At 44.9% G+C, this 19,236-nt stretch overlaps 2 protein-coding genes across 2 annotated transcripts; one reads left to right on the top strand and one right to left on the bottom strand.

Annotated features, from left to right (window-relative positions):
* Positions 1 to 738: 738 nt before the first annotated feature.
* LOC143563569 (protein NDR1-like) lies at positions 739 to 1,347 on the bottom strand. The gene has a single exon (XM_077051080.1). It carries the CDS (start codon positions 1,345 to 1,347, stop codon positions 739 to 741), a length of 609 nt encoding a protein of 202 aa, XP_076907195.1.
* Positions 1,348 to 2,812: 1,465 nt separating this feature from the next.
* LOC143563556 (protein NDR1-like) lies at positions 2,813 to 3,540 on the top strand. Its single transcript, XM_077051070.1, has one exon. It carries the CDS (start codon positions 2,908 to 2,910, stop codon positions 3,538 to 3,540), a length of 633 nt encoding a protein of 210 aa, XP_076907185.1. The 5' UTR covers positions 2,813 to 2,907.
* The last annotated feature ends 15,696 nt before the right edge of the window (positions 3,541 to 19,236 follow it).

The raw sequence follows: 19,236 nt of genomic DNA, 5'->3' as shown, positions 1-19,236 counted from the left end.
GGAATATGACTAATGGGTTGGTTTAATTGTGTTTGATTAATGTTTTATAATCAAAGATTGAGAAGAAAACCAAGGAGAAGAGGCTAGAGAAGGAGGGAAGCGGCTGGAGAAGAAGAAACCGGATTTTGGGTTAAACATTAACCCGTATTTTTTTTTATTTGGAACATAAATTTTACATTTTTGACCCTTAGGTTTATAACTTTTAGAACCTATATCTAAAACTTTAGCTTTCATAATTTTTAAGTTTTATCTTATGATTGTATTTAATGTAATTTTATTTCTTTATTTTATTTATTAAGTTTTTTTTGTTTATTCTTATTAAATAATAATAATAATAAGAAGGTAATGTTTGGAAGGTGTTCCACCCATTACTGCACCATTTTTAGCCAAAAAAACCCCTATGGTGATGTAGCATTACATGACGCAAAACGTCTTTATAAGGGCTTCATCCAATACACATGGTCTTAGTGATATTAATGGTAGCCGCATTGCGAAAATGTTTTAGTTACATAACCGTTTATTAATCTAGTTCAGAGCACCACCTATAAATGTAGTATTACATTTACATTTTGATTTATGACTACTACTTTATGAAGTTAACATCGTAAGTCACAAATTATTGGCGTTACACAATTCTACTTAATTAATTGATAACGTTATTCTTTAAGGGAATTAATTACATTGTGAAAGAGTGATCTCTTTAATTACATGTAGAATAAAATGAAGCCAATTACATCTTCAATAAGCTCCATAAGATTCAGTGGATGGAGGTTTCAGCTGAGAATCAAGACCTGGCTGTACCAATCCAATAAACCCGGTTCGCAGTTTCCTGCTTGTGGTGTTATTCACACCCACAAGACACCCCACATCCACCTTATGCCTCTTGGTTCCAACCTTTTTATACCTATACGTACCCACCAAATCCACACGAAAAGCCACCAAATCCGTCCCTTCCAACACCGTTGGCACACCGCTTGTTTCCACCAAGTCTCTTACGTCCTTTGTCTTCCCGTTACCTTGATAAAAACTATCAACCGTGTAATCTGCTAAAGTAACCATCATGGAAACATTTGGGAAGTAAGAAAATGTTATTTTGAGTGGATCTGGATAATGAAGGCCTATTGCCGAGTTTACGTTCTTAATCTTGAGATGAAAGTGGAGAGTAATGTTATTTGGAGAGCCGTGATCGGCTTTTGTCATGTTAAACGCTTGATTATCGAACAAATCAATTGAAAACGAGGGACTTGATGGCGATGCGTATAGAGCTAGCAAGACAGGCATCAAAACAACTAAACCCAAGCAAAAGGAACCGATACATAAGCAAGCAATAAGACCACCACATGCCATATATATAAGTTAGTGGATCAAGAAAATTTAAGGATCAAAAGTATAAGTAGAATAGATGTTAAGAGTTTGTGATTTATAGTCGAAAAAACACGGTGGAGTAGGTGCTTATATCCCTTACAATGTCAAAACCCTTGATAACAATATATTCTGTTGTTGAAATTCTAAGTTGCAAGGAAATTTGGCTGATGTTTCTTTAGAAATTAAGACTTTTATTTAATTATATATTTTTTCTGGAAGAGAGGATTTCATCTTTGCATCACACCTACCGCGGATCGTTTACTAGGTCTAAGATATTTTAAAAAATATATGAGTATTAAAGTCATATAGATCTTAAATTCCGTCGACTTTTAAAGAGAAGACAGTAAATGTATCATCTGAATTTATGATCTTCAGTTATTTATTTATTAAAAACAAACTTGATTAATGCAAAAGTTAATTATTTGATCAATTGTTACCATGAGGATCATCACACTTATCTTTCACCAATGTTCAATACACTTAGTATATATGCTAGTAATTACTATTTAGTAAGGGAAAATCATCAAAATAGAGTCAAGAACAAAAAGTTTATGAACCGGTAACTGACTTTTTGAATTTAACAAAATAACGTTGGCTTTCTGCTCCTGCGTCACCATTTCTGTCCTACGCCATATGGGACGCCAATATAGGTTTGTGGCGAGAATCTCCCACACCTTCGTTAGGGCTTTGGAAGGTCGTTAACACAATTTCCCAAGTCTCTGCCGTTTAGTGAAAAAAACCCTCATCATAATTACACCATTAAAAACATACACTCGTATTTCTTAATTAATCTCACGCACCACCATTTCTCTTGCGCCAATTCTCGTATTTCGGTTCCATCCTTAATTAATCTCCTGCACCACCATTTCTCTTGTGCCATTACCCGTATTTATGCGCCAAATGGATTAAGTGGTAATTACTAAAGTTCCATATTTGAAAAATATTTACGGTCAACATGATTTATATTTTATATGGTGATTTCCTTTTAACTATGTCCTAGAGGTGGGCAAACATATCGGTTAACCGAACCGACCTGAAAATTGAACCAAAACCCAACCTGTCTGAAACCGATTATGTAAAAACCGGTTTGGAACCGGTTTGTAGTTTTCTTCACCAAAACCGGTTTCAAACCGGTTAACCGAAACCGGTCAAAACCCGAACCGAAACCGATCAAAACCCGAACCGAAAACGATCGTAACATGCTAAGAAACCGGTTTCAACCCGAACCGATACCGATCATAAACCAGTTTTTGACTTTTGTTGACAAAACCGAACCGGTTATATTTTAATGAGTAAACAGATTGACAACCTACTTAACTTGTATACACACTGAAAACGAAATTTTAAACCAAATGATACCTTAAATAATTTGGAAATTTCCACACAAATGATTTATTAATATTAAAACAAGAAAAGGAATTTCCTTACATTAGTCGAACACAACCAAAAGTCAGCTTCTTCCATTATATTCATACACTACTCATTCCATTGTTTTAATACTAAAACCAATTCTTCATTTTGCAATCACCAAATCAAACAAACATGGCATGTAACACTAGATGTTGGTGCATAGTCATTTCAATACAAGCCCTCATAACCGCGGTTATCGTTATATGCGTGTATTACACCACACCATCAGATCCATCTTTCACCATAAACAACTTCTATGTTTCAGCCCTTAACTTATCAGATACATCCTCCACCAACACTACATTCAATCAGACCATTTTCTTTGACATGAAGCTCCATAATAAGAACAAAGCCATGGGCGCTTACTATGATCCTATCACGATTACCTTTTCGTACGTCCCTAACGTCAAGTTAACCTTTGTTGTGGCCGAACACACAGTGCCCAAGTTTTTCCAACATAATCAGAAAAGCAAACATGTGATACAAACAGTGAGTTCCCGTGGCATTGCACCACATAATCGAACGATAACATCTTCGGTTTTTAAGGTGGAGGTGTTAACCAAAGTCGGGTTTACATCGCCTGCTTACCGTAAGAAGTGGACAGTGGATGTGGTGGCCAACGTGAGGGTTGGACAAACGGGAGAGAAAGATTCGAAAAAGGGTATTAAACTCTTTGATTTCGGAGTTGGTGATGGGTTTGGTGGCTTGGGTGTACATATAGGGTTATTGATCATTTCTACTGCCACCATTTTAGTGATTATATGAACGTGGATGTTTATACTTATGTAATGTGTGCTAAGATCTACAATAAGATGTGAAGAAACACTAACCGGACCCCGGGCTGATTACGGGTAACCTGGGGGTTAGATAGATGTTTCCCACGAGGGGTTAGACCCAGAGAAGATGGTTCTTCTGATAACCTGCAAAACAGACACCGTGAGCTTGTCACTGAGAAGGGGGGGGGGGGTTCCTCCTTGTGACCACCCTCCGGCGTGAGAATCAGACTAGATTGCTCTTTAAATATAAATGTATATTAAGAGATTGCTAGAGCAGATATCAGGTATAATATGATGATAATGTTGAGATATGATAAGATGAGATGGTCATACCATTTGTGGTATTTATAGCCGAAGGTAGGTTTCCAAGGAGGTGTGGCCGGCTGCAACAGAATTCTGTTCCACCAACAGTGGCCTACGCACGTGCCCTGCTGGTAGTTGGTGGGTAGGCAGCGGCTGATAGTGACCAGGCCTGCTGTGTACTATTCCTTTTCCACCAACTGCCGGCTATGCACGTGGTATGGCAGTAGTTGGTGAGTAGGCAGCGGCTAATAGTGACATACAGTACAGGAGCATGCTGCTCGCCATACTGTTGTCAATAAGCTGTCGTATCTTTAGTCAGATCTTTTGCCCATACCTCGTCAGGTACAGTACAGAAGATCTTCCCGTATCGTACGGACTGGCTTATTTGGGCGGGAGTATTCCCCCTCCCGCCCTTGTGCGGGATTGTTCCCGGCTTTGCTCATTCCTTCAGGTGACACTGAGTGATTGAGAGCTAAGTGCCTTGTGCGTGTAGCCTTGCTGCGCGGGTGGCCTTCCCTGATGGCTTGTATCCGAAGCTGCGGGAACAGGCGGAGTCCTTCACCATTGGGAGGCATTTCCTGCGGGAACAGCTTGCGTACTGCGCGTAAGGACGTCACGTCTCTGAGCATGGTGGGTCCTGCGGATCCAGTTGGTTTCTACACAGACGTCCCTCTTCAAGGTGAGTCTTGCGGGTCCAACTGGGCTCTGCTGGGACCTACCTCTTCAAGTCCCCCCAGTCCAATGTTCTTCTCATGCGTGTTTAATAAAGTGAGGTGAACTTTTGGACTTAAGCAAAGGGTTTTTGAAAAGGGTTTTTTAAGGTTTTCCATGGGGATTCTTCCCGCGGAAGTCCTTGTCACTTGCAGAAATTCCCGAGTTTCCTGCTTGATCTTTGGGTATGATGCGGGTAGGCTGTAACCTCCTCGCAAGTCAGGAGCGTTGAGTCCCACTTGTGTGGATTCTCCCTGAGGTTTTGGTAGTTTTGAACATAGTGATCAATTATGTTAAAACCACCAATTCCATCCTGGAGCCTCAAAACAATGTAGTTCTCGACGTTCCCGCTATGCGGGGATGTTATTTCCGTTTCCGCAAGCATTGCCCAGAAGATCCTTCTTGGTTTCAATTCCCTGCGGAGCGCTAGGTATGTGAAGGGTTTTGCCTTAACACTGTACCCGCGTTCGTCTTACGGTTACTTTACTTCCAAGGTACCCCTGGCGTCAATTCCCTGCGGGTGCTAGGTATGTGAAGGGTTTTGCCTTAACACTGTACCCGCACCCGTCTTATAGTTACTTTGTTGCCGGGGTATTCTTGGCTTCAATTCCCTGCGGGTGCTAGATATGTGAAGGGTTTTGCCTTAACACTGTACCCGCATCCGTCTTACGGTTACTTGGTTGCCAAGTTATTCTTGGCTTCAATTCCCTGCGGGTGCTAGGTATGAAGGGTTTTGCCTTAACACTGTACCCGCATCCGTCTTACGGTTACTTGGTTGCCAAGTTATTCTTGGCTTCAATTCCCTGCGGGTGCTAGGTATGAAGGGTTTTGCCTTAACATTGTACCCGCATCCGTCTTACGGTTACTTGGTTGCCAAGTTATTCTTGGCTTCAATTCCCTGCGGGTGCTAGGTATGTGAAGGGTTTTGCCTTAACACTGTACCCGCATCCGTCTTACTTGGTTGCCAAGTTATTCTTGGCTTCAATTCCCTGCGGGTGCTAGGTATGTGAAGGGTTTTGCCTTAACACTGTACCCGCATCCGTCTTACGGTTACTTGGTTGCCAAGGTAAGGGGTATTTCCCCGCTTTTGAATCTTTTTGAATTTTGAAATTCGAAGAGTTGGTGAAAGGATAAGAACAGTCCAAACCTCTGAAACGTCGTGCGACGGTTTCTTCTGACTGTGTCAGGACGTGCAGGAAGTTATGGTGACGTGACAGTACATGGTCATTCCAGACGCTTTTTCAGGCGCGTGGGCGCGATTTTTCGGGCGCGTGGCCGCGAAATTAATGGTATGCGTCCTGTCAACAGCTGTTGCCAGCTTGCTCTTTGCCACGTGTCATAGTTTCATTGCACCTTCGATTTCTCTCTCCTCCGCATTAAATTCATCGCATTAATTGCGATTAGTATATAAAGGGGGAGAGGGTTCTTTGTAATCCACACTTTCACTCTTCTCTTCATCTTCTAAGCGATTTCCGGCGAATACTCACCTTTTCAGGCAAGCATTCTCCCGAAATCGTTTTCTTCTTCTTTTACAAGATGTCTCGTGATCTCGAATCTACAGCCGATGACAAGAGTACTGCTGGCGAGTGCCAGTGTGCTCTGCCTGGCGATCTGTATCGTTACATCGTCAGGAAGTTCATGCTCGAGTCTCTCGAGCCTGAGTTTCCTGAACCCCACCAGACGGTGTATGATGCCCCCAGAGGCAAGATCGGGGTTTATGCTGCATTCTTTGTTTATGGGAATCTTAGGTTCCCATTGACAAAGTTTGTTTACCGTGTCCTTGAGAGGCACGGTGTGCACCTGACCGAGGTGCACCCGATGGCGATTGCCAAGATTCGGCACTTCGAGTGGGTGTGCCGGATCTTGGGCATTGAGCCCTATGTTGACCGCCTGATGACCTTCTACACTTGGAGGTGCATCCAGGGGTGGTACACGTTGATAACCCGGATTAAGGGTTTGAGGATTTGTGCAACCGAGCGCAGTCTTCGCGCGTGGAAGCGGGAGTTCTTCTACATCTCCGCTCGCGCCATCCCACTTGCCATGAAATTCAAAAACGGGCAAGCACTTCCCAGCCTTCACGCTTCCAACTATGAGGAGGCGGAATGGTTTGCGAAGATATCCCGAGTCCAATCTCCGGTTTACCGGTTTGCGGAGTCCGGGATGGTGATGCTGGGGATGAGCCGGGTGTGGAAGGAGGCGGATGCGCGAAAGATTCCGATCGTCCTCGAATACGGTTCGAACTCTGTTCCTTACGGTATGCTTTGTTTCTTTTTGTTGATTCTGAGTTTCTTCTAACTTCTTTCCTGTTTATTTCAGAGGGGAACGACTTGCAGTCGCTCCTGAACCCGCGGGAGGCTGACGGTCCCGCTCGGATGGGTACTCGCGCTCTGGACGAGAACGAGTTGCCCATCCTAGAACAAACGGCGGATCGGTTCGTGGAGGTCTATCCGCAAGGCCATGAGATCCTTAGCGCCCGGCGGCCAGGTAAGGCGCTATTCGACCCTCGACCCCTCAATGTTGAAACCTCTGCTGGAATTCCTCTAATCGTATGTTCTGATGAGGAATCCGCAGATGGTCCTCCGTTGGTGCGGAAGAAGAAGGCTGCCGGCGGGAAGGGGAAGGAGAAGGTGGCCTCCACTGCCGATCCGGCGCCTCGGTCTGATTCGGAGACCGAGAGCGAAGAGGTGGCGGGGAATCCCGGTGGTGATAAGACCATCGCTCCGGAGGCTGCAACTGTCACCTCCGGAGAGCCCAAGAAGACGACGGTAACCGGCGCAAAGAGGCCGGCTCCATCGGGTTCGTCCCCGCCTCTCCGTACCTTTAGGCTCAAGAAAACCCGTAAGTACAAACTTTCTTTAGCTTTTATCTTCATAGCTTAATATCATTTAACACTTATCTTCTTTGTGCAGGCGTGGATGTTGACGCATTCCAGGGTGGAGCGCAGAGGAGTACCTCTCCGCCAATGACGGTAGGCTTGGTCAGCCTACCTGAGGCGACGACCCAGGCGCCTGCGCCTGCCCCCGCTGGTTCAGTTGCTCACTCCTTTGAGCCGACTGTTCCAGCCTAGATGACGTCACCGCCGGCTGTGAGTGCCATTTTTCCGGCATCTTTCACCGAGCCGGCGGTTACTTTTGCTGCAGATTCCGCGGCGGCGACCGCGGCGGCTGCTATCATGCCCCCGTCATCGGCAACGACGGTCGATCCATCAGGTACGCGTGGGGCTTCACGCCAATCTCTGCCACCTTCCCATCTGCCTGACCTCTTGGATGGATTTCCCTTGGGTTCAGGTGATGGGTTCGGCGGCTATCGGCCTGTTATTGACCCTACAGGTGCGTAGGGTTCTTTTGGCCCTTTTCATATTATTTTATTTTTTTTTTATATATATCATCTTTTCCTAACTGCTTTATGTTTTTGCAGTGTCGGATTCCAATGAAGTGTATGTTCCACGATGGAACATTCGCCGAGGAACAACCCTTCGCACCCCTGTGGAGTGCGTGGAATGGGCTCGTCACGTTGCTCCCAGTGGTGCGTTGGGGGAAGCCATGGCTAGCTACCAGGAGGGTAGGCTAACCAATGAGCTTCGGGTTCTCCTGGCCCGGATGCAGCCGCGCGTCGAGCTGCTTTGTCGTGAAAACGACAAGTTAAAAGCAGCTCGCCTTAAAGAAGTGGCTCAGGCGCGGGCTGTCCAGGAGGAGAACCAAAGGCTTTCCGCAGTGGCCGCGGAAAAGGAGAAGGCCTTCAAGGTCCTCGAGGTTGAAGTTCAGGCTCGACTCGAGGCCCGTTCCAAGGCTGCCCAAGCTGTTAATGAACAGCTTCGGCTGCCTAAGGAAACTGCGAGGAACGCAACCGAGAGGGCCACCAAGGCTGAAGCCGTTGCTGAGCCTCTACGCGTGGAGAATGAAGAGCTTAAAGCCAAATTAGAGGCTCTCCAGCAGGCTCATGATGCCTTGGCGATGGAAGACGCCAAAAAGCTCCAGGAGATCTTGGACCAGAGGGGGGTGCTTGACCATACTGAGCGGAAGTTAAAGGGCGTCGAAGAGGCTGCTGCAAAGGAAGTGTTGCTTGCCAACCTCAACAAGAGTGAAGCCGAACGCGCCCGTAACGAAGCTCAAGCTGCCCTCCAAGAAGCTCTGGTTGCCAAGGAATGGCTTCTTCGAGAAGCGTTGTCTCAGGCAAGCTTTCATGTCTTTACGCTTTTCTTTGTAAATAGAAAGGGTTCTGATACTTGTATATTTTCTTGTAGGTTGTGCATCGGGTCTTCTCAGAGACGTCTTATGACGATGCTATGAGCGCAGCCCTCAACGCTTCTCATGAGGATGGGGAAAAGGCCGGCTTCCTGCTTGGTCTAGGGTTCGTTGAGAAAGGCATCCCGCCTTCCAACTTCCCTTTGTACAATGTTGATACTGAAGCTGTTTATGACCAAGCAGTGAATCAGTAGGCAGCCTTCCCGCATCCGGTGGTGGAGAAGGTGAACGAAGTCGCTGCTGCTGATGATGGGCTTGCTATCCTTAAAGCTTTCCTTGAACCACCACGCTCTACTGATGGAGCGGGTCCAAGTGGAAGTGGTCCTGAAGCTTGATTCTGAAGATCCCTTTCCACCACTAGCGTAGATTTTTGCTTTTGTATAGCTCTTTGTAATATTTGAATTTTGATGAAATAAAGACTGTGTTTGTTCTTTGCCTTGTTTATTTTACGCATGTTTTGATCTAACTTAGCAATTTCTTTAGTACTTAGATAAGTTAACTTTTTAACGTGGTAAATTATAAGTTTGTTTCGCTTCCTCTTTCATGATTGTGCGGGTATGACCGTCACTTACACTTAGTAGGATGGCTTAACTTTACTTATATCTGACCTGCGTGGAAGTTTTCCTCATCTTTTCCTTTGAAATTTTCTAAGTGTTCAGAATAAGTTAACCTTTGAACGTGGTAGATGATAGGTTGAAGTTTTGCTTCCTTGTTCGTGATTGTGCGGGTAAGACCGTCACTTGCACTTACAAGGATGGCTAAACTTTACTTACATCTGACCTGCGTGTAGGTTTTCCTTAAAACCTTAAGATTTTTAGCGTTGTGTTTATGCTGGTTTTTCCGCCTTCCACACGTAACGACTTACTTCTTCTCCCATTTATGCGGTGAATACCGGCACATCAGTGTGGGAAGTTCATAAGTATAAAGGTAAGGCTATCAACACATTGTGAAAGGAGAATCATTTCCATTAGAAGTGGCTCTAGGCCTTTTCTTTACAAGTTTGGAATTGATCTACATATAACATTTGCGTAATTGAGCTCCATTCCATGTTCTTGGGATGGGAGTGCCATCGAGCCTTTCGAGCCGGTATGCGCCCTTTCCCAGGACTTCTTTGATGATGTATGGCCCTTCCCAGACCGGGGCCAACTTTCCTGGGCGTTCTTGGTTCGAAGCCTCGTTGTTACGCAGTATGTAGTCTCCTACTTTGAAGTTGCAGAGTTTTACCCGCGTGTTGTAGTACTTTTGCATTTGTCGCTTGTAGTTCTCTTCACGCACTGCGGCTAAGTCTCTGCGTTCCTCGGTTAGCATAAGGTCCAACCGTCTTTCAGCATCATTGTCTTCTGGCTGAATCAAGAACCTTGGTGAGGGTAAACCAATTTCGACCGGGACCATGGCTTCCGTGCCATAAGTGAGGCTGAACGGGGTTTCTCCCGTACTGGCCTTCTTCAGCGTTCTGTTTGCCCAAAGGACGTGCGGAAGCTCGTCCACCCAGCCGGATCTGTGTTCCAAGAGTCTTTTCTTTATGCCTTCGACGATGCTCTTGTTTGCTCTTTCCACCTCACCATTACCTTGCGGGTGTGCCACTGAGGTAAAGGTGTGGGTGATTTGAAGTTCTTTCAGCCACTGTTGTAGCTTCTTGTCAGCAAAGTTGGTGCCGTTATCGCTCACCAAATTCTGTGGAAGTCCAAAACGACAAATAATAAATTCCCAAATAAATTTTTTGATATGTTTCGCGGTTGTTTGGGCTAAGGGTTTTGCTTCTATCCACTTGGTGAAGTAGTCGATGGCTACCACTAGGAACTGAACATTTCTTGCTGCTGTAGGAAATGGGCATGTCACATCGATGGCCCACTTCTGAAATGGCCATGAAGAGGTGACTGGAACAAGTTCATTCTTCGGGCGGTGCGTGTTGGGTGCGTAGAGCTGGCAAGACCTACATTTTCTGATGTATGCCAGCGCATCCGTATGCATCCCCGGCCAGAAGTATCCCGCATTGTTTAGCTTAGCTACAACAGCGCGGGGACCTGCGTGTATTCCACAGATGCCTTCGTGTACTTCCCTTAGGAGGTAGTCAGCATCTTGGTTGTCCACGCATCTCAAAAGTGGGCCAAGAAAGTTACGCCTGTAAAGAATGTCATCGATGAGCTGATAATTCAGTGCTTTACAGCGTAGTTTTCTTGCCTGTGCTTTTGACTCTGGCAGTGTACCTGTCGCAAGGTATTTTATTATTGGTGTCATCCACGTTTCCGTGCTGGTTTGGATGACACAAATTTCCTTGTGCGGGACCGAAGGTGTCTCGAGGAGTTCAATGCGGATGTCCTTTCCTAAGTGGGTGAAGGCTAATGATGCAAGCTTGCTTAACGCATCCGCAGATTTGTTTTCACTTCGCTTGACGTGTATTACTTTGCAGTCGTTGAAATCGCGCATAAGTGATTTTGCTTGTGCGAGGTACAGGGCCATTGTGTCGTTCACGGCCGTGTACGTCCCTTTGATTTGATTGGCTACTAACATGGAATCCACGTGGGCTTCCAAGTTTTTCACTCCCATCTTACGCGCAATTCTCAGCCCAGCCAAGAATGCCTCATACTCGGCTTCGTTATTCGTACTTGGAAAATCCAGTCGAATAGCGTAAGTGTATTCTTGGCCTGCTGGGTTGGTTAGTTTTAGCCCTGCGCCTGAACCCTCGTTACTGGCTGCTCCATCAGTGTAGAGTCGCCAGACATCATTGATGTCTTGTGCTGGAGAGGGTTGAGCCTTTTCCTGGCACTCTTTTTCCCGCGATACAGGCACTTCTGCAATAAAGTCGGCCAGAACCTGGCCCTTTTGGCTTATACTTTATCGCGTATTCCCCCAACTCAATTGCCCATTTGGCCAGGCGTCCCGATAACTCGGGTTTGCCTAGAACGTTTGCAAGTTTGAAGTTAGAGAGAATGGTGATTGGGTGACCCTGGAAATATCGTCTTAACCTGCGTGAAGCGTGTATAAGTGCCAAGACTAATTTTTCGAGGGTAGAGTACCGGGTTTCTACGTCTGTTAGGATACGGCTAACATAATAGATTGGCATCTGGATGCCTTTTCGTTCTACTAGCAGGACTGCCCCGGTTGCTCTATCTGTTGCGGAAAGGTATAGGATTAACTCTTCTCCCGCTTGTGGTGCTGTAAGTGTTGGGAGTTCGATCAGGCGTGACCTAATCTCCTGAAAAGCTGCTTCCGCTTCTGGTGTCCAGCGGAAGTGCGTTTTCTTTAAACAGTTTCTCAACGTTGACACGAAGGGAAACGACTTATCCGCGTGGTTTGCCAAAAAGCGATTCATTGCCACTAGTCGTCCATTCAGTGTCTGAGCCTGTTTGATGGTAGTAGGTGATTCCATTTTGATAATGGCTTCAACCTTTTCAGGGTTCGCTCTGAAGCCATCTTTAGTGACGATGACCCCCAAGAACTTCCCTTCTTCCATTCCAAAGGCACACTTGCTCGGGTTGAGCTTCATGTTTATCTTCCTGAGCGTGTTGAAAGTTTCTTCGATGTCTTTCAACATCGCTTCTGGGTCAGGGCTTTTGATGACCAAGTCATCCATGTAGACTTCCAAGTTCCTCCCAATTTGGGAATGAAACTCTTTGTCCATCAGGCGTTGGTATGTGGACCCGGCATTCTTAAGTCCGAATGGCATCATTTGATAACAAAATGTGCCATCGGGCGTCCGAAAAGCGGTTTTGTCCTGATCATCAACGGCCATGTGGATTTGATGGTACCCCTTATACGCGTCCAGGAAGCATTTAAGGCGGAACGGTGCCAACGAATCCACCTTAAGATCAATTTCAGGTAACGGATAACAATCTTTGGGGCATGCTTTGTTCAAATCCTTGAAATTTATGCACATGCGCCATTGTTTGTCATTCTTCGGTACCATAACGGGATTTGCAACCCAAGTTTGATATCTACTAACGCGTACGATGCCTGCGTCAAGGAGTTCCTTGACTTGGGTTCTACACGCGTTAGTTTGTTCTGGCCCCATTACTCTGCGCTTTTGTACGATCAGCGTAACAGCCGGATCGCATTTGAGCTTATGCTCTGCCTTACTTCGGGGTACACCAGTCATGTCAGCTGGTGTCCACGCGAAGATGTCAGCGTTTTTTTGTAATAAACGCTTGAGTAAGGTGCGTGTGGGATCAACAATTGTTGGGCCAATGGTGACGGCCTGGTCAGGGTACTTGCCGTTGAAGGCCCATCTTTCTGGTTCGGTGATGGTTGGTTTAGCCATCTTTGGTTTGGGTTTAGATGAGACAGATGCGATGTATACCTGGGGAATGCCGGTGATCATCGCTACACCCTCAGCTGTTGGCCATCCCATCATGCCGTTGACTGAGGATACCACGGCGTTGAATCTTGCCATCCCGTCTCTCCCAAAGAGGATGTCGTATGTGTGGTGTGGCTTCCTCATCACGACAAAGTCCACATCTTCTGTGCGGGAGTGTTTCCCATCCGTAAGAGTGACGGGGAAAGATAGGATACCCAGGGGGGTGTTTGTGCTGCCATCAAACCCTTCCATCGAGGCGCAGATCGTTTCCAGGCGTTTCTTGTCTTCGTCATCTAGCTTGTCGAAGAACTGCCTGTACATTACCGTTGACGAGGCGCCGTTGTCAGCAAGAGTGCGAGAAGTGATGTAGTGCCCCAGCTGGCTTTTGATGACGATAGGGCCTTCTTTGCTGGGTCCTCCTGGCACTCGCGGGAAGCGCACTTCAGCTTCCTTCCACGCACATGGTTCTATCGTTCGCCTCTTTCTTCCTCTGATCTTACCATGAACCATGTTGATGCTGATGTCAACGGGCTTTCGTCCGTTGCCTCGGTACCGGTTGTCGTTCCTTCCTCCCTTCTTGATTGACGCCACCAGGTGTGCCAGTCTTCCATCCTTGACGAATGCTTCAATAATATCCTTCAAGGATGTACACTCTTCCGTACTATGACCTTTTGTCCCATGGAAGTCACAGGATTTACTCTGATCCGCATTAGGTCGCTGCCGGATCATTGGAGCTTTTGGCCATGGTAGCTTTTCAGTGGCAAATATCTCCGTGACGCTTTTGGTGAGTGGCGTCCACCGGTGCTTTTGGCTTGAAGGGTGTGTGTGATTTCTTCCGCCAACAAGAGGGTGAGAGCTGGATGAGGTGTCAAAGTTTACCCTTGACTGCCAGATACCTAGCTTCCTCTTTTTGTTCTGCCGGGCGATCCGAACATTGTTCTCTCTTGTCCTCTGCGTGTAGAGGTGTGTACTCTGGGGAAGATCCCTTCCCAGTTGCTTCTCCGTCTCGGCAAAGCGCTTTGCCGCCGTCATGATGGCATCCCATGTTGATGGCATGCCATCCTTACCCGTTAATGTGCGGATGAGCTCTGGGTCGTTCGCGCCCTGGATGAAAGCAGCGCGAACAAGATCTTCGCTGATATTACCCAGGCTTAGCTTCTTGGAGTTGAAGCGGGTGATGAAGTCTAGTAAAGATTCATCCTCCTCTCTCACGCAGTTGAGGATCGTCCACTGTTCTTCAGTATATTTCCTTTGTTGGCTGAAGTGCTGGCTGAACTTGTTCTGAAAGTCCGCCCAGTCATATATGTGGTGGACCGGTAAACGATCGAACCATGCCCTGGCCGCTCCAACCAGGGTCATCTGGAACATATAACACCACGTGGGTTCCGTCCAGTTACTGACGGTCGCCCCCGCAAAGAATCTGTTCAAGTGGTCGTCTGGGTCGGATAGACCATCATAAGTGCCAATGTTGGACATTTGTTTGGCACTTCTCGGGGCGATTGCTTCCGCAATGTCCCTTGCGAACTTTGACTTTCCTGCATTTGTAGCAGTTGGCCTAAAAGTTTTGGAGAAGTCACGCGGGTTTCTCTCCGCATTCGTGGGTTTAAAAGCTTCCCCAAAATTCCTTTTCGGCTGGAAGTCCGTTTCCTTACGCTTCCCTTTCGCCTTATGGCGAGGGTTTGCGTCGGTATCGGATTCTTCCCTCTCGTCGTCTGAGTACTCGCACTCGCTGTTCATATTGAGATGTTGGCGAGTACTGCCGAATTCGTCAGCCTGTTGAACTGAACGCAAGCGTTCATCCAATTCAGCTTGGAACTCTCTCTGACGTGTTTAGGCCCACGCCTTCACTTGATCTAGTGTTTGGCGAGGGACCCTCGTTCGTTTTTCCAACTGGGCATCGGTGAACCCCAGTGGAATATTTACTGCACTTGCCCCGGCTTGGGTAGTCGGGGTAGTGTTCGTAAGATTTGTATAACCGCCGGTGTTCCCCCCAGTTGCTGGGGTTGTGGTTTCTTGGTCGGTTACTGGCCTTAGGACCGGAGTAACGTTAACCATTTCTTCAGAAATTTTGAAAAAACTAAATTAGTTCTAGCTTTGTCCCACGGATGGCGCCAATGAAGAAACACTAACCGGACCCCGGGCTGATTACGGGTAACCTGGGGGTTAGATAGATGTTTCCCACGAGGGGTTAGACCCAGAGAAGATGGTTCTTCTGATAACCTGCAAAACAGACACCGTGAGCTTGTCACTGAGAAGGGGGGGGGGGATTCCTCCTTGTGACCACCCTCCGGCGTGAGAATCAGACTAGATTGCTCTTTAAATATAAATGTATATTAAGAGATTGCTAGAGCAGATATCAGGTATAATATGATGATAATGTTGAGATATGATAAGATGAGATGGTCATACCATTTGTGGTATTTATAGCCGAAGGTAGGTTTCCAAGGAGGTGTGGCCGGCTGCAACAGTATTCCTGTTCCACCAACAGTGGCCTACGCACGTGCCCTGCTGGTAGTTGGTGGGTAGGCAGCGGCTGATAGTGACCAGGCCTGCTGTGTACTATTCCTTTTCCACCAACTGCCGGCTATGCACGTGGTATGGCAGTAGTTGGTGAGTAGGCAGCGGCTAATAGTGACATACAGTACAGGAGCATGCTGCTCGCCATACTGTTGTCAATAAGCTGTCGTATCTTTAGTCAGATCTTTTGCCCATACCTCGTCAGGTACAGTACAGAAGATCTTCCCGTATCGTACGGACTGGCTTATTTGGGCAGGAGTATTCCCCCTCCCGCCCTTGTGCGGGATTGTTCCCGGCTTTGCTCATTCCTTCAGGTGACACTGAGTGATTGAGAGCTAAGTGCCTTGTGCGTGTAGCCTTGCTGCGCTGGTGGCCTTCCCTGATGGCTTGTATCCGAAGCTGCGGGAACAGGCGGAGTCCTTCACCATTGGGAGGCATTTCCTGCGGGAACAGCTTGCGTACTGCGCGTAAGGACGTCACGTCTCTGAGCATGGTGGGTCCTGCGGATCCAGTTGGTTTCTGCGCAGACGTCCCTCTTCAAGGTGAGTCTTGCGGGTCCAACTGGGCTCTGCTGGGACTTACCTCTTCAAGATGGGAATTTTAAACCAATCAATGTGTGTATATATTAAATGTATTTTGTTGGATAATATTGATGGGAACGAGTTCTAAATTGGGATGGATACGGGTCAAAAGGAAATTGTTAATTCATTCACGTTTATTTAAGTGATATAGTCAAAAGTTGTGGGTTGTTCCTTGCTCATAGGAAGTTCATATGGAGTATTTTTTTCTAATGGCTGAGATTATATAAAAACAAAGAAATCGACAAGACACCGAAAAAAAAAACAACTTACATCAACAGGAGAAGGTTTTTTAACCACTCGTCCCAAAGAAATAAAACTTTACGGTTCCTATAAGCATACCAAAAATACGAATAATATAAAATAGGGTCAAAAATCTCTCTGCTTCTTAGCTTGGATGGTTGAAAGATGAAAGTGCTCCTATATCTCCAAAGCACCCACCACGTCGAGAAAACGACCGCCTCAATAAGCCTTTTCTTCTTAGCGTTGATCTTCACGTCATCAAGCAACTTAATCAATGTTTTAGGTTGTACCGCCACCAAAAAATCTATGTCCAACCAGGATGCAATCAAGCTCCACGCCCTAGAAGCGACATCACACGAACCAAAAGCATAATCATTATCCTCAACCTTCATACTACAAGAGGGACAAAAGATAGATTGAATATCGAAAGCACGGCGACTGATATTCCATTTGGTGGGCAATCGGTCCCGAAGCACCCTCCAAGCCATAATATTCACTTTTTTTGGAACAAAAGAATTCCATCGAGTAGGGGTCAAGTTTGAAGAACTAGAAAGGAAGGATGCTCTATCAACATGCTTTCTAAGATCCTTAACAGAAAATTATATGTGGTTATTTATAGACCAAATACAACCATCATCTGCATCCGAAATATGAACCTCAATAAGAAGGTTCAAGAGATCATTAAGTTGTAATTGTTCAACGCTTCCTCTCGGGACTCTACGCCAATCCCAATACCATCTATCCTCTGATCTTCTATCCGAAATGAGGCACGACTTGTTTTTCTCTAACGCAAATAACCGTTTAAAGCGAGATGCCAAGTCAATCTCGCCTAGCCAAATGTCTAACCAAAAGCGAGTATATCTACCATTTCGAACCTTTTTTACAATAATTGAAGGAGGCAAAATATTAGTTGAATGTAACCGAGATGTGGTGAGACAAATCTGTTTCCAAATACCAGTACTCTTTTTCTTTAGGTTCAAGTGTGTTTATTTCTCTATTTAATGTATGTGCATGCATGCCAGTGAATTAATGAAATTGTGACAAGTTTTTTTTTTTTTTTTTTTTTTTTTTTTTTTCTGCCTTGTATATTCATTCACATATGCTAATTGTAATTGTTGAGTGTATATTTTGGGGTTTAACAACTATGGTGAATACTCCTTTGGTTTACTGCTTTGCACTTTGCCATCTATTGATATTGATACTGATGTGGATACCTGAACAATTCAAATGCAATGATATGCTTCATAACTTGCTAACTATTGGGATTCAACCAATGTGTGATGTGAACCATATAAAGTCGTGCAAACATCACAAGTTAAATTTCACTAACTATTGATTATTCAATTCCTAAAATCATTTCATTTTAAGCTTGTTTCCCGTTTGAATGCATTCGGGTTTATGGATCGTGCGACTTTCATGACAATAATGCGGTTGAAGAGCATCTGGATGAGTGTTTTCAAGCACATATCGTCGAATTGATAGAAAGAAAAACACTTTGAATTACAAACTTTTTCATGATATCCAAACTACATTTAGGTAGAAGTTCCAAATGTTGTCATCATTCCACATGATTGTTGCTTGATCCCCAACAGCTATATGTTTCACCACCTTGCAATTTATATGGTTTTTCGAAGTCGTGTTTCCATATTCCTCAAAAAATTTCTACCATATTTAATGTGTCAAGCTTTTCTTATTCTGCTAAACATTTCACGGAAATTGAAATGCTGCTAAATATCTCAGTTTCTTTTTGCAAGTACAATCGCGACAACCAATAATTAGTCTCTTGACAAAAACGCAACACTAACTGAAGATTGTAATTGACTATATATTTGGTACCAGAAGGAGCATTTTTTAGGGATTGGGGAACGTTTAAGAGTTTTGAAAGATTAACAAGCTTTTTTTAGTGTTGTGATTAAACCAACACATCCAATACCTATAGATCATAACAAAGGAGGGGTAGAAGAGTCAAAATGGTCAAAATGATACAAACTTGATTGAACAAAATGGTCATATAGCGGCAACTAACAAGCACATAATGGCTATATATGTTTTCAAATGGTACAAATTTGTTTCCAACCTTGTTCCAATAGTAAATTATACGAACTAGTTCTAATATGATGCGTCAGATATGGCAATGCCTCATTACCCCATTAGTTGAGTTATCAACTTATCATAAAATCTAACAAGAAATCTGATGAACTTGCTCTACACGTCTAAATGTGACTAGGTATCAGGTAAAACAACTCATTAGCACATGATAAGGCCATTAATGAACTTATCATCTAATATATGTCATTAACACATAAATAACTTTTTTATGAATTAATGTGACTAGAACTATGATAAAATAACACATTAACACATGAAAGAGGCCCATTCATGGACTTATCATTTAACATATTTCATTAGAATCTAAATAACTGTTTGTAACTAATGTGACATGGTATAGGATAAAATAAGGCATTAGTACATGACAATACTCATAAACGACGATTTAGTGGAGTTGTCATCTATTATGTGTTGCGAGTCATCGTGATTATAAGGAACGGATTTCCGACAACTATAGTTTTGTGACAAACTTGTTCGTCTTTTATCCATTGCTAACTTAGGCCTATAACTTAAAACTAGTGCATTAATGATCTTTTCTAAGTCCGACATTTCACTATAATCATGTCAATCTCCCAAGATTTTTTCCATTCGAGCTCGTGTCCATTGTCAAAAACCACTAACGCTCCAACAACATCCCCAACCCATTTTCCCATGACGTGAAAAACTTTGTTCTTCTTTCATGCTTC

This window comes from Bidens hawaiensis, unplaced genomic scaffold, assembly GCF_021521415.1.
Source record: "Bidens hawaiensis isolate Kalapana, Puna unplaced genomic scaffold, B.hawaiensis_p1.1 tig00021498_1, whole genome shotgun sequence".
NCBI classification, from domain to species: domain Eukaryota; kingdom Viridiplantae; phylum Streptophyta; class Magnoliopsida; order Asterales; family Asteraceae; genus Bidens; species Bidens hawaiensis.
The sequence above is the reverse complement of the archived record's forward strand: the minus strand, read 5'-3'. Positions and strand labels throughout refer to the sequence as shown.